Consider the following 14,646-nt stretch of genomic DNA (forward strand, 5'->3'; position numbering starts at 1 on the left):
GAAATGGACCAAATACTAAATTTTTGTCGATTTTTCTGATCGCTCCAGAGGCCGCAATTATGACCCAAACAATGCGAATTTTTACATGGAGAAAGGGATCCGGCCAAAGAATAAACATCCTGGTTTGGTAAAGATCGGTCAATAATTAGCGGGTCAAATGGACCCAGACTTTTGTGTGAAAAATTACAAAATTTGTATTCTGGGTCATATATATTTACTCCTGAAGGACATAGACCCGAGATGTTGATAGTATATCCAAGAGGAATGGATGACCTTTAAATCGACACCAATATATATTGTCGTATGTACTCGGATGTAGGAGTTACACGTAAATATTTACAGGTGCTTATGTATTCAGATATTATTTAATAACACATTTCCACACTGTAGGGCGGAATTAAAGCGCTAATCGCTTTGAAATTTTCCATGAGGATCCAGGTATGGTCAAGGACAATGCCTATAATTTTCGGTGATGTTCAGATCATAATTTTGGGATGAAGTGGACCGAAAACTTAATTTTAGATGATTTTTCGAGTCGATCTACAGGCCACAATTGTAAGCCGAACATCACAACCCACGGTGAAGGGAAGGACTGTACTGAATATTAGTAATATTCGAAAAATATGTCAGTGTTAGGATGAGGTACTCTTGATCTCCAATCGGGCAAGAGGGTGCAACTATCACGAAATATTGCCCAGGCTAGGAATAAAAATCCTCAGAAAGTTGGAGTTCCATGGTAGTTGTGTAGGGTATCGTATGGTCGGCCCCGTCCGACTATACTGCTCCGCTCAGTGGTTTGAACATATTTTTCCACAACCCAACATAGGCGTGGATTTTTTTAAAAATATTTTTTCACCCAGCCCACCAAGGGCGTGCCTCCTTAGGGTGGATTTATTAGTTGAAAAATAAGTTCCCACAACCCACCATAGGCTTGGATTTTTTTAAAAATATTTTTTTCACCACCCAGCCTATCAAAGGCGTGCCTCCTTAGGGTGGATTTATTAAAAATATTTTTTCCCACCTCCCTGCCCACCAATGGCGTGCCTTCCTAGGGTGGATTTTTTTAAAGATATTTTTAAGACATAGCCTTAGGCCGGGAATTTAAGAAGAACATGGCTTTTTTAGTCGTGGATTTAAAAAAAATATTTTTCACAAAGCATCTTTAGGGGAGGGTTTAAGTCATCTTTAGACATTTTTTAAATTTATTTTTAGCAATATTCTATTTATTTTTCATTTTTAATTAAGGTTATAAAAAAAAAATCCCCTTATCTTATCAATCTGAAAATGTTTTTCCAATTTCTTTGAAACGACCTTGCTTATCTATTTTTTCAAATTGTTTGCCCCTTTCCTGACCACTCAGACGTTATTGAATTAGCTATTATCAAACCAAGTGTTATCAGACTTTTTATTATTTATCAAGAATTATTATTTTTTTCACTTTGTCTTCAATTTCATTTATTTCAATGCTTATCAATATTAGACCAATTCCCACCTATTTATAAAAATTTGTTTTTTTTTCTAATAATATTTTATGAAAGTGATTGAAAATGAAGAATTTGGAGGTACTTACCACCTTCCGGCTCTGAATCATCAATATAAATCATATTGGTTTTATTTTCACGATGTTCACGCAGACGGGTACCTATTTTGGCGGCTGAGGTTTTGAGGACTTGAAGGTGCGAAGAAAATATTTAAAAAAATATAATCCAAAAATGGGCAGGATAAGGAGGGCGGATTAGTTTCCTTTCTGATGCAAAATTGGAGGTAGAATTTTTTAAGGCGTTTTAAATAATTTTTTATATATTTGTTGTATTTTTTTGTAGAATTCTTCTGTAGATTTTTTTTGTGGATTTTTTTTAGCGGAATTTAAAGGGTTTTTTCTAGGTTTCTAGCACTTATTTTCTTAAGATATTTTTAGAATTATATTTATATTGCAAACACTTAATTATTGTTCTATATTTTTAATTATTTATTATTTTGTTGCACTGAAAGGATAACATAATTTAATTTTCATTACAATTAATAACATATATATTTGTTGGATTTTTAATTATATTTTTATTGTATATTTATACTTTTAAGTATATTTTCACTTTTAATTTTAATATTAATTTTTTTTATCATATTACACTTGTTCACTTTATTGTTCACTTTATTTCCATGTTATAAAAATTATTAATTTTATGTTATATATAATTTAATATGAATTTTATTTTTATTATTTTTTAATATTGAAATTATTATTACAGAACAGCTTTGACCACACAGCCAACACAATAATGACACTGATATTAAATATTCTTTAAAACTCCTACTCATTGGTAGGTGCTATGCGTCGATTTTTCTTAAAGCTAGCAAATTATATGGCTGTGCCTTGACAAAAATATTCTTCAAAAAAAAAATTTGCTTTAAACTCCAAGACTTAACTTTAAAAAACTAAAACATCTGCTTCTAATTGAATTTTTTTACTAATTTCGCGAAAAATATTCTTTTAAAAATCCAGCCGTGTCAATCGTCTTTTGAAAAAATCTACATATTTGCTAACTTTCAATAAAATCTAAAAACGGCTAAAAAATATAATCGTCAGTACGTTGTGTCAATAGGCCTAGCTATGGATCTTTTCACGAAGCTTAGCAACATCATTCTAGATTTAATTGAGCACTTAATTCAGGGTCTTTGGTGCACCAATTACCTTAAATCGGATGAAGATATATATATGGGACCTATAACTAAATCTGAACCGAATTTCATGAAACTTTGCACACATCATTCTAGATTTAATTCAGTACGCTATGACAAATTTCGTGCAAATCGAATGCTTTTCAGAGACTTTGGTGCACCAATTACCATAAATCGGACGGAACTATATATGGGAGCTATATCTAAATATGAATCGATTTTCACTGAACTTAGCACACACCATTCTAGAGTTAGTTCAATACGCTGTGCAAAATTTCATGCAAATCGAAAGACATTTAAGATCTTTGGAGTACCATTTATCTTAAATCGGACGAAAATATTTATGGGAGCTATATCTAAATTTGACCCAATATTTTCGAAACTTGATACACGTCATTCTAGACGCAATTTAGTGCGTTATGCTAAATTTCGTGAAAATCGAAAGATATATAGGGACTTTGGTGCACCATTTACATTAAATCGGACGAAAATATATATGGGAGCGATATTTAAATATGAACCGATTTTTCACGAATTTCAATAGGATTCGTCCTTGGGCCAAATAAGTGACCTATGTCAAATTTCATCCAATTCGGATCATAAATGCGACCTGTACTTTGTTTACAAAAATACATGGACGGACGGTCGGACATGCATAAATCGACTCAGAATGTGATTCTATGCATATTCTCAAAAGGAACCATGGACCTATCTCGATTCTTTTTGCAAACATATGCACAAAGACATAATACCCTGTACCACAGTGTGGTGAAGGGTATAAAAAAAATAATTTTAATAAAAAATATCCAAGCCTCTGGATAGTTTCTCAAAAATATTTTTAAACCAGTGAGTGGAGAGTCGGACGGGACCGACCATACGACCATACACAACTTTCACGAAAATCTAACTTTCTGTGGTTCTATATTCTAGGCTTGGGCAATATTTCGCGATATTTGCATCCTCTTGTCCGACTAGAGGTCAACAAATAGTACTAATATTCAGTACAGCCCGTCTAAAGCGATGCGCAGCTTTCAATTGTGGCCTATATATCGACTAGAAAAAACACAAAAAATAAGTCTTCGAAAATTATAGGTGTTGCCCTTGACCACTCCTGGATCCTATAGGAAAATTTCAAAGCGATCAGCGATATATTTTCGCCCTCTAGTGTGGTAATGGGTTTCTAAATAATATACGAATACGGAGATACCTGTAAATATTTAAGTGTAACTCCCAAATCCAAGCCTCTGGGCAGCTTCCCAAAAATATTTTTAAACCCGTGAGCGGAGCAGTATAGTCGGACGATACCCTACACAACTACAGCGGAACTCAAACTTTCTGCGGAAGTTTATTTCGAGCCTAGGCAACATTTCGTGATATTTGCACCCTCTTGACCAATTAGAGATCAACAGCACCCCTTCCTTACACTGACATATTACCCGAATATTCCCAATATTCAGTACAGCCCTTCTAATTACTTGTCCAGATTCCCTTCAGCATGGGTTTTGTTGGGATGTTCGGCTTGCGGCCTACAGATCGACTCAAAAAAAAAAGCGACAAAAAAGTTCTCGGTTTACTTCATCCCAAATTATGATGTGATCATCACCGAAAATTATAGGCGTTATCCTTGGACATACCTAGATCCTCAGGGAAAATTTCAAAGGGATCAGCGCTATAATTCCGCCCTCTAGTGTGGTAATGGGTTACTACATATATGTATATATATATAATATACATAATATATAAATACGTAAGCCCTTATAAAAATTTTAATGTAACTCCCACATCTGAGTACATATGACAACCACTCCTCTTGGATATACTGCCAACTTCTCGGGTATATGTCCTTCAGGGTTAAATGTATGCACTGCAAAATTTGTCATTTTTCACACAAAAGTCGGGGTCTATTTGACCCCCTAAATATTGTCTTTGTCAAAACAGGCATGCTTATTCTTTGGCCCCATCCCCTTATCCATGTAAAATTTCACGATGTTCGGGCAATTATTGCGGCTTCTGACGCGACCAGAAAATCAGACAAAAATTAAGTTTTTGGTCCATTTCATCCCCTAAATATTAACCGATCTTTACCAAAAACAATAGGGGTCTTCAATGGCCAGAACGCATCCTACATGCAAAATTACGTGAAAATTGGTCCATAACTGTGACCTGTTTCGTGTTTACAAATTATAATGGACAGACGGACCGACACACCTGTCTAGATCGACACAGCTAGAGATATGACGATCGGTATACTTAAAGCTGGGTCTAGGTTTAATATTTTGCGGCGTTACAAACTCTTGGGGCTGCACAAAGCTATAATACCCTGACAAGATAGTTGTGAAAAATAATTGTGAAAAAAATATTTGTAAAAGCCAAGCCTGTTGGTAGCTTCTCAGAAAATATTTTAGATCCTAAAAATATTTTTAAAGAATTTTTAGCTCCTCAAAAAATATTTTTAGAAAATCCATGCCTATTGGATGATCCTGAAAACATAATTTTAAAAAATCTCGCCTATTGGTAGCTCCTCCTCAAAAAATATTTTTAGCTCCTGAAAAAGTATTTTTTAAAAAATATTTATAGTTGATCAAAAAATTATTTTTAAAAATTTACGCTCTTGGTATCTCCACAAAAAAAAATTTGTCACTTTTATAGTTTTGTTTCAATTTTTATTTATTAAAAATTTTGTCCACCCTTTTTGAAAAAATCATTTTCCACTTTTTTTTAAGTTTTGTAATTTTTATTTAATTTCAATTTTTTCACTAATGGTTGTTTATTTTTTTTTTATATTTACTATTATGTTTTTTTTTTCTTTTCAATTTTCTTCCATTAGAGAGGAGACGCTTTTGTTTCCTTCTTAACATTATTTTAATTTCCGTTCATTGTGGTGGTAATTCACTTTATTTTTTGCATACAAATTATTATTTGTTGTTGTTATTGTTTCACTTTCGTATTCTTCATTATTCTTTAATATTCATTATTATTTTTTTCTAATATTTCTTTTATAATTTTTCTTCCGATTTTTCTATTTTCTATTAAAAAAATAAGAAAAAGAGAAGAAAAGAACTCGGCCACAGTTTAGTTACAGGAAAAATGTATCCACTGACACCGATGTTGTTATTATTTTTTTTTATTTATGTATTTCTTGTTGTTTTTGTTGTAAACATTAATGACGTTGCCATTTGCCTGCTTACCTCGTGCGTGCGTGATGCATGGCAGGCAGGCATGTGGTTTTTTGTTGCTGTTCGTATTATTTTCGAATTCGTGTTTTTTTTTCAACGCTTTCGTGTGCCCTGCTGGTGTTGTGTTGTGCCCGGCAAAGGTTTTACTTCGAACTAATTTTCTTGATAATGTTCCGAATTTGTGTTTTTGGCAATTTCGTGTCGCTGTTTTCCCTCGATGTTGCGGAATCTTTTGTTAGAAGTGTTTATTTTTTTGGTTGTTTCTTCTCTTCACAATAAAAATGTTTCGTTGTAGGTGTGTGCGCCTGTGGATGGATGGGGTTGAGGTATCGAGGAGCGTAACGTTTTATTATTTGGGAGATTGGCGGAAATATAGGGAAATGTGTTCAGTGTGTTCAGTGCCTAATGGTTCTCTGGTACCAATTTGGTTGCCAGTTTTTTTTTGTTGGCTGTTGTTGTGTGGTCAAAGTCTCAATGCTCTCGTTTTTAGTCTCTTCTGGGGGGGAGGGTGATAGATATTCACTTGTGGTCTTTTTTTTGTGTTTTGTTGCTGTATTTTTCTGCTACTAACTATAACCCGTGCCAGTTGTTGTAATTTTCATCATCATTATTATTGTTGTTCTGTTTTGTTTTTCCGAATTTCCTTTGTTACGTTTCAAATGAGCGCGCGCGTCCCGATCTTTTGTGTTGTTCTTTGTACGGCGTTTCTATTTTGTTTGAGTGATTTTTTGCTTTTTCGCCACAAAATTCTTTCTTTCGTTCGGTTGGCAGAATTTTTAGTTGCCGTCGATGTTGTTGTTGCTATTGTTTTGACTTTCCAACTGATTTGATAGCGTCAAATATAAAACAAAAAAAAAACCAAAAATTCTTTGTTGTTGCCACCACCATCACCATCGGAGCCGATATTCGTTGTTGTTGGTTTTGTTTCCTTTTTGCCAAAATAGAAGAAAATCTAAAAATAAAGAAAAAACAAAAACAAAGAAGACAATAAAATAAACAAATTATTTTGTATGGTCAGTCAAACGTAGGAAAATCTAATATAAATACATACATATATACCAATACATACATAGACTTGCTAAGCCCATGTGGATATCTTAAAATAAAGTTATTCCGAAAAAAATTAATCGGGTATAAAAAAAAAAAAAAAACCTGAATTTAGCTCCAGTTTTTTTTTGTTTCCACCTCTAGAGAGAAAAAAACGCAATATTAAAATTTATAAAATTTTTGTTAATAATTTTTTTGGCCTGGTTTTGTTTATATTTTGATGCCACAAAGTGTTTATGCCTGAAAATATTTTGCAATGGGGAGCTAATAAATTTTTCCTCAACCAAATAGCCGGTAAAAGAAACCATTTTTGTATACAATCTTGACATGCAGGTTGAAACTGAGAATTTTTTGTATTGCAAAAGGCATTAAAATTAACAAAAATATTAAAAAAGATTTAAAAATTCAAATTTTTGAAATTATAACAGTTTTTTTAAAACTGTTATACTCCAATATAAGAGTTAAAAATCATTAAAAATACTATTTTTTATCCTAAAAATCAATAAAAGTCCAAAATTTGAGATTTTAAAACTGTATAACAGTTTTCATATAACTGTTATACTACTGTATAACAGTCGGAAAACGCTAAAAACGATTATGAAAACTAATCTAAGCAATAAAAACATTATCCGAGCATAAAAATTAATAAAAACCCAACATTTGAGGTTTTAAAACTGTATAACAGTTTTCATAAACTGTTATAATACTGTTTAACAGCCAGAAAACGCTAAAAACGATTATCTAAGCTAATCTAAGTAATAAAAAACACGATCTAAGCATAAAAAATCAATAAAACCCCAAAATTTGAGATTTTAAAACTGTATAACAGTTTTCATGAAACTTTTATAGTACTGTATAACAGTCAAAAAATGCTAAAAACGATTTTCTAAGCAGTAAAAAAACATCAAATTGACATTTTTGCAATGTATACCAGTTTTAATTAAACTGTTATACTAATGTATAACACTTAAATCTACTGAATTTTTATTTTTAAAATATTTCTATAATTAAAAGCGTTGATTTTAAAAGAAACATATATTTTTGAGGAGCTACCTACAGGCGTGTATTTTTATATCCTACACAACTATGTTGTCAGGGTATTATAGCTTTGTGCAGCCCCAAGAGTTTGTAACGCCGGGAAATATTGTTGTTAGACCCACCTTTAAGTATACCGATAGTTATATCTCGACTAACTGAGTCGATCTAGACATGTGTGACCATCCGTCCGTACGTCCGCCCGAAAACTTTTTTAGTTTCTTTTTTGTGGATCTATTGGCCACAATCTGGACAAGTACTTAACAAGGTTTTACTGAATATTAGTAATATTCGGAAAATATGTCAGTGTAAGAAAGAGGCCCTGTTGATCTCTAAACGGGGAAGGAGGTGCAAATATAACGACATATTGTCCAGGCTGGAAATAAACATCCGCAGAAAGTTAGTGTTCCGTGGCAGTTGTGTAGGGTATCGTATGGTCTGCCTTTACTGCTCCGCTCACTGGTTTAAATATATTTTTTGAATATTTTTTCAAGGCATAACCAAAGGCGAGGAAATTTATACCCTACACAACAATGTTGTCAGGGTATTATAGCTTTGTGCAGCCCCAAGAGTTTGTAATGCCGCGAAATATTGGTCCTAGACCCACCTTTAAGTATATGGATCATATCTCGACCAGATGAGTATATCTAGAATGTGTGTCCGTCCGTCCGTCTGTCCATAGGTCACAGTTATGGGTCAATCTTCACGAAATTTTGCATGAAAGATGGGTTCTGTCCAATGAAGACCCCTTTTTTAGGGGATGAAATGGACCAAATACTAAATTTTTTGTCGGTTTTTGTGGTTGCTCCAGAAGCCGCAATTACGACCCAAACATCGCGAATTGTTACTTGGAGAAGGGGATTGGGTCAAAGAATAAGCATGCCTGTTTTGATAAAGATCGGTCAATATTTAAAGAGTCAAATGGATCCGGACTTCTATGTGAAAAATTATAAAATTCTTTTGTGTATTTATTTACTCCTGAAGGACCTAGGCCCGGGAATTTGATAGTACATCCAAGAGGAGTGGTTGACCTTTAAATATATATCAATTATATTGTCGTACGTACTCGGATGTGGGAGTCTTATATTATTTAGTAACCCATTACCACACTAGAGGGCGGAAATGTAGCGCTGATAGCTTTAAAATTTTCCATGAGGATCCAGGTGTGCTCAAGGACAACGCCTATAATTTTCGCTGATGATCAGACAACAATATTGGGATGAAGGGGACCGACAACTTATTTTTTGTGTTTTTTTTGCGTGTCGATCTATAGGCCACAATTGAAAGCCGAACTTCACAACACAACTTACGGTGAAGGGAATCTGGACAAGTAATTGGATTGCATTGTAAACTGGATATTACAGGGTGGCCCACAAAGGACTGAAGGATGAAAAATAACTGTATTTTTTTAGTTTTTTTTCTATGCTTTTAAACATTTAATCCGTGGAAATTTTTTACATTTAAGTGTGAAATGTAACATCTCTCAAATGGTGTCCATTTTCTTGCAAACATACATTGGCTCTTTTAACCGCATTTACCATTACTGCCCGTAGAGTTTCTGGTTCCAAGTTTATTTCTGCTTGAATGTTGTCCTTAAGCTCTTGAAATATTTGGGGTATATTGATATACCCAACTCTCTTCAAATAGCCCCACAAAAAAGTCTGGAGCGGTCAAATCTGGTGGAAGCCAAGCAAAATCACAATTTCTGGAAATTATTCGAATAGCATATTGCAGGCGTGTCTGGTGGTCTTGGGGGAGCAGTTGCTGTGCCATTTGAATTTTATACGGAAAGATTCCGCTGCACAATTCTTTGCAGGGATGTTCTGAAGATCCCCAGTTCTGGAGATTCGTTTACACTCTATCGTAAAGCCTCCACAATTGCTTTATTGCGCACAGATCGACCTCTTCCTGGAAGATCTAACACTGTTTCATGTTCCTCAAAACAAGAGACTAAGTTTCTAATCATGTTGTGACTGGGTGCTGTTCGGACATTAAAATGACAACGATAATTTATTTGATTTGTAATAATTGACTTTCCAGAAGAATAGAAAAATTCAATGATTTTGACGCGTTTCTGCACAAAATATGTAGCCATGATTTATCTCCAAAAACCAGTAAAAAGCCGCAAGATACAAAAAATATACAATATATATATATATATATTAAAAACAAAAAAGATATAACCATTTTTAATCCTTCAGACTTTTTTGTTGACCTCTAGGTGGTCAAGAGGGTGCAAATATCGCGAAATATTCTCCATGTTCAGAATATATAACCATAGATAGTTAAATTTTCGTGAAAGTTGTGTACGGTATCATAGGGTCGGCCCCGTCCGACTATATTGCTCCGCACACTGGTTTCAAATTGTTTTTGAAGAGCCACCAAAAGGCGTGGATTAAAAAAATTGAGGAGATACCAAAACGCGTGGATTAAAAAAAATATCTTTGAGGAGGAGCTACCAAAAGGCGTACATTTTTTGAAAATATTTTTTGATGGTATACTTTTGTGAAACTGCCTTAGGTGAGGATTTAAATATTATTTCCTTGGACTAAAAATAGGCGTGATGTATTTTAATGCCTGACCTGGATTTTTTTAAAAAATATTTTTAAGACCTTCAAAGAGGGGTGGATTTTTTAAATATGTTTTTTCAAAGCATAATCATAGAGGTGAATTCGTTGTTCCCCCAAAAAATTATTTTCACTCCACCCTAATGCTTAAATAACACACCTGTATATTTCTATCTGCGTTTAAACTGCATCTATTGTTTTTAAGTTAAATTGCAATTGAAATGAAATGTGATGGTATGGCTCATTCATTGCAAAGCGGCATTTGACTGATAAGGCAGAAAAAGTACATAACTGGGAGAAAATACAACAACAACATAATAAAATTCAGTCAAAGTGTTTGTTATCTGAAGAGGAGCGGAAGGGGGAATGTTTAAATTATAACGACTGATAAAACAGTTAACGGTTTCCCTTTCCGATCCAACCCCCTCCCAACAATTTCAGCTAATGAAGTCATGTTCTTATTTCAGTTTTTTACAAAACGACGTAATTTGTTGTTGTTGTTGTTTTTTTTTTATAGAACCAAATCTATATTTTTTGGGGTGTTGGAGAAGGTGATGGCATTAGCCTAGAATTTAAATGTATTTTTGTTTTTTTTTCTGAAATACATTTGATGACGATGATATCATATATTTGTTGTGGTTTTTTGTTGTTGTTGTTCTTCTTTTAACAAGCAACAAATTTGCAAAACATTTTGAAATTAGGAAAGAACAAAAACAACAAATGTATAGTATTCGATTTTATGTGTTGGTTTTCCAAAATAAATGAATGACCATACGATATGCGTGCCACGCTGAAAGGTTTCAGAGGTCAGTTATCGAACGTCTGACGTATTTTGGGGGGTGTTAATGGCGCAAGTCCAATGTCTGTGTAAAAATTACGCCATTTCATTAATTTGTTATTGTTTTTTTTTTTTAATTTTTTTGAAGATAATGGAAATGCTTCAATTGGTATTTAGATATCCAATTTGTATGAGAGTTATTTAATTAAGTGAAATAAAATTAGGTTGGGTGCTTGAAAAAAATGCTATTACAAATCTATGTCTAGTTGGGAAACTTGGAAATATATTTAAAAAATGTACGCTTTGTTAGGAAAATGGACAAATATATTTAAAAATCTAGGCGTGGATTTATTTAAAAATATTTTTCAAGGCCTACATTAAGGCGTCGATTTATAAAAAATAATTTTCAAGGCCTACATTTAGGCGTGGATTGTTTAAACTTATTTTTTCAAGGCCTACATTTAGGCGTGGATTTCTTAAACTTATTTTTTCAAGGCCTACATTTAGGCGTGGATTTTTTTAAATAATTTTCAAGGCCTACATTTTGGCGTGGATTTATAAAAAAATAATTTTCAAGACCTACATTTAGGCGTGGATTTATAAAAAATAATTTTCAAGGCCTACATTTAGGCGTGGATTTATAAAAAATAATTTTCAAGGCCTACATTTAGGCGTGGATTTATAAAAAATTTTAACTAATTTTCAAGGCGTGGATCTATAAAAAATAACATACATTTAGGCGTGGATTTAAAAAATAATTTTCAAGGCCTATTGGAGGTGTGGATTTATAAAAAAAATAATTTTCAAGGCCTATCGGAGGCGTGGATTTATAAAAAAATAATTTTCAAGGCCTATCGGAGGCGTGGATTTATAAAAAATAATTTTCAAGGCCTATCGGAGGCGTGGATTTATAAAAAAATAATTTTCAAGGCCTATCGGAGGCGTGGATTTATAAAAAATAATTTTCAAGGCCTATCGGAGGCGTGGATTTATAAAAAAATAATTTTCAAGGCCTATCGGAGGCGTGGATTTATAAAAAAATAATTTTCAAGGCCTATCGGAGGCGTGGATTTTTTAAAGAATATTTTTTCAAGGCCTACATTTAGGCGTGGATTTATTAAAAATATTTTTTAAGGCCTTTTAAAAATATTTTTTCAAGGCCTACATTGAGGCGTGGATTTATTAAAGAATATTTTTCAAGGGCCAACTGAGGCATGGATTTGAGGCGTGGATTTATTAAAAATATGATTTATAAAAAATAATTTTCAAGGCCTACATTTAGGCGTGGATTTATAAAAAATAATTTTCAAGGCCTACATTTAGGCGTGGATTTATAAAAAATAATTTTTAAGGCCTACATTTAGGCGTGGATTTATAAAAAATAATTTTCAAGGCCTACATTTAGGCGTGGATTTATAATATTCAAGGCCTAAATTTAGGCGTGGATTTATAAAAATAATAACATTTAGGCGTGGATTTATAAAAAATAATTTTCAAAAAGGCGTGGATTTATAATATTCAAGGCCTACATTTAGGCGTGGATTTATAATATTCAAGGCCTAAATTTAGGCGTGGATTTATAAAAAATAATTCTCAAGGCCTACGTTTAGGCGTGGATTTATAAAAAATAATTTTCAAGGCCTACATTTAGGCGTGGATTTTTAAAAAATAATTTTCAAGGCCTACATTTAGGCGTGGATTTATAAAAAATATTTTCAAGGCCTACATTTAGGCGTGGATTTATAAAAAATAATTTTCAAGGCCTACATTTAGGCGTGGATTTATAAAAAATAATTTTCAAGGCCTACATTTAGGCGTGGATTTATAAAAAATAATTTTCAAGGCCTACATTTAGGCGTGGATTTATAAAAAAATAATTTCCAAGGCCTACATTTAGGCGTGGATTTATAAAAAATAATTTTCAAGGCCTACATTTAGGCGTGGATTTATAAAAAATAATTTTCATGGCCTACATTTAGGCGTGGATTTATAAAAAATTATTTTCATGGCCTACATTTAGGCGTGGATTTATAAAAAATTATTTTCAAGGCCTATATTTAGGTAGGGTTTTTTTTTAAATAAGACAAGGGTGTCCCTTGCTAAAAAGTATTTAATTTGAATTGTCCTTTAATCGGTAATTACTTCTTTACACAGTTTCTTTTATTGGATTCCATTTTACGCATTTTAATCTGAATGGAACACAAGAAAAAAATAAAATAAACCGGATGGGATGAAAACATAACCTATAAAAAAAAGTTAATGTTATTTTTTTCATTCTCCACTTGCCCTTAAACAAGGATAATAAAAAAACGTACGCAAGAAAAATATCAACGATTGACTTGATTTCAATGCGAGAGAAAAAAAAACTGAATGGAGAAGTGAAAGTAAAAAATTCATGGAAATGAAAAGATTGAAGCCGATTCAATCAATTGGAAATTATAACGCACACTCCAATACAAAAATGGAAAACAGAAAAAACGCTTAAGGCGGCGGCAGCCACTTAAATGTAAGCGTTGAGTGGTAGTCGGGAAAAATCGTGGAAAAACGAGAAAAATCAAAGTAATGCCTATTAAGTCAACACCATGGCAAATGGGTAAAAAGAGAAGAGCAGAGGAGAGTGAAGAGCGAAAGTGTGGGATATTAAGGCAATTAATACAGCAGTGGAGCCTAGGTAGGCCTGGGAGGATGATTGGAGATTCTGTAATTGGTCTTCTGAATAATGAAATGAACTCAGAACGCAGATTGTGCCAAATCCCATTTATGTGATATTTTTCCAAAGAAAAACGAAAGTAAATTTTCTCAAAGAAAGAAATACGAAAAAGGATGAAATTGATCCATGTTCCGCCCACCCCTCCAGAAACCCCCATTTTCACACTCATAAATTAAATATAAATAACACAGTAATGAATATCTGAAATGGAATTTAATTAACTTAGATTTCAATAGAAACCCGCCAAAGTCTCCTTGAAATGCTACTCCTCTGCTATATCCTTTTTTTTCGATATTTTGTTGGCAAGGAAATGGTAACCACAACAGAGCAAAGTTTTAAAATTTAATTGTTTTGAAACAACAAAAAATAATTTCCTTTTCAGATTGTTTTTGTTGTTGCTGCGATTGTGATTTTATTTTTCTTATTTCATAAAATCTCATTCAATTAATTAAGCCAAGTAGAATTTGTTTTTAATTAATATAAACAAATAGAATGCGGGGCAAAAATTCGTATTGCTGTAGAAGAACGTGCCTTGTTGCCGCCATTGTAAATGAAGTCGACTACAACAACAACAACTAGATGATGGGGTATTTGAAATTGCCAACATCGGTGAGATGATTGAAAATGATGGCACCACAGAACCGATGTCGGAAC

At 33.0% G+C, this 14,646-nt stretch overlaps 1 protein-coding gene across 1 annotated transcript in view; it reads right to left on the reverse strand.

The window, feature by feature from the left end:
- LOC133325650 (death-associated protein kinase related) overlaps window positions 1–1,657 on the reverse strand; it is a 67,233-nt gene extending 65,576 nt beyond the window's left edge. The window contains exon 1 of the mRNA XM_061534371.1: window positions 1,571–1,657. Coding sequence (XP_061390355.1) covers window positions 1,571–1,604 — 34 coding nt within the window. The 5' untranslated portion in view covers window positions 1,605–1,657. The remainder of the gene's footprint in view (window positions 1–1,570) is intronic.
- Window positions 1,658–14,646: the final 12,989 nt, after the last annotated feature.

The sequence above is a fragment of the Musca vetustissima genome, unplaced genomic scaffold, assembly GCF_032173495.1.
Source record: "Musca vetustissima isolate MV318-11 ecotype Yass unplaced genomic scaffold, APGP_CSIRO_Mvet_v1 utg18455, whole genome shotgun sequence".
Lineage (NCBI taxonomy): Eukaryota > Metazoa > Arthropoda > Insecta > Diptera > Muscidae > Musca > Musca vetustissima.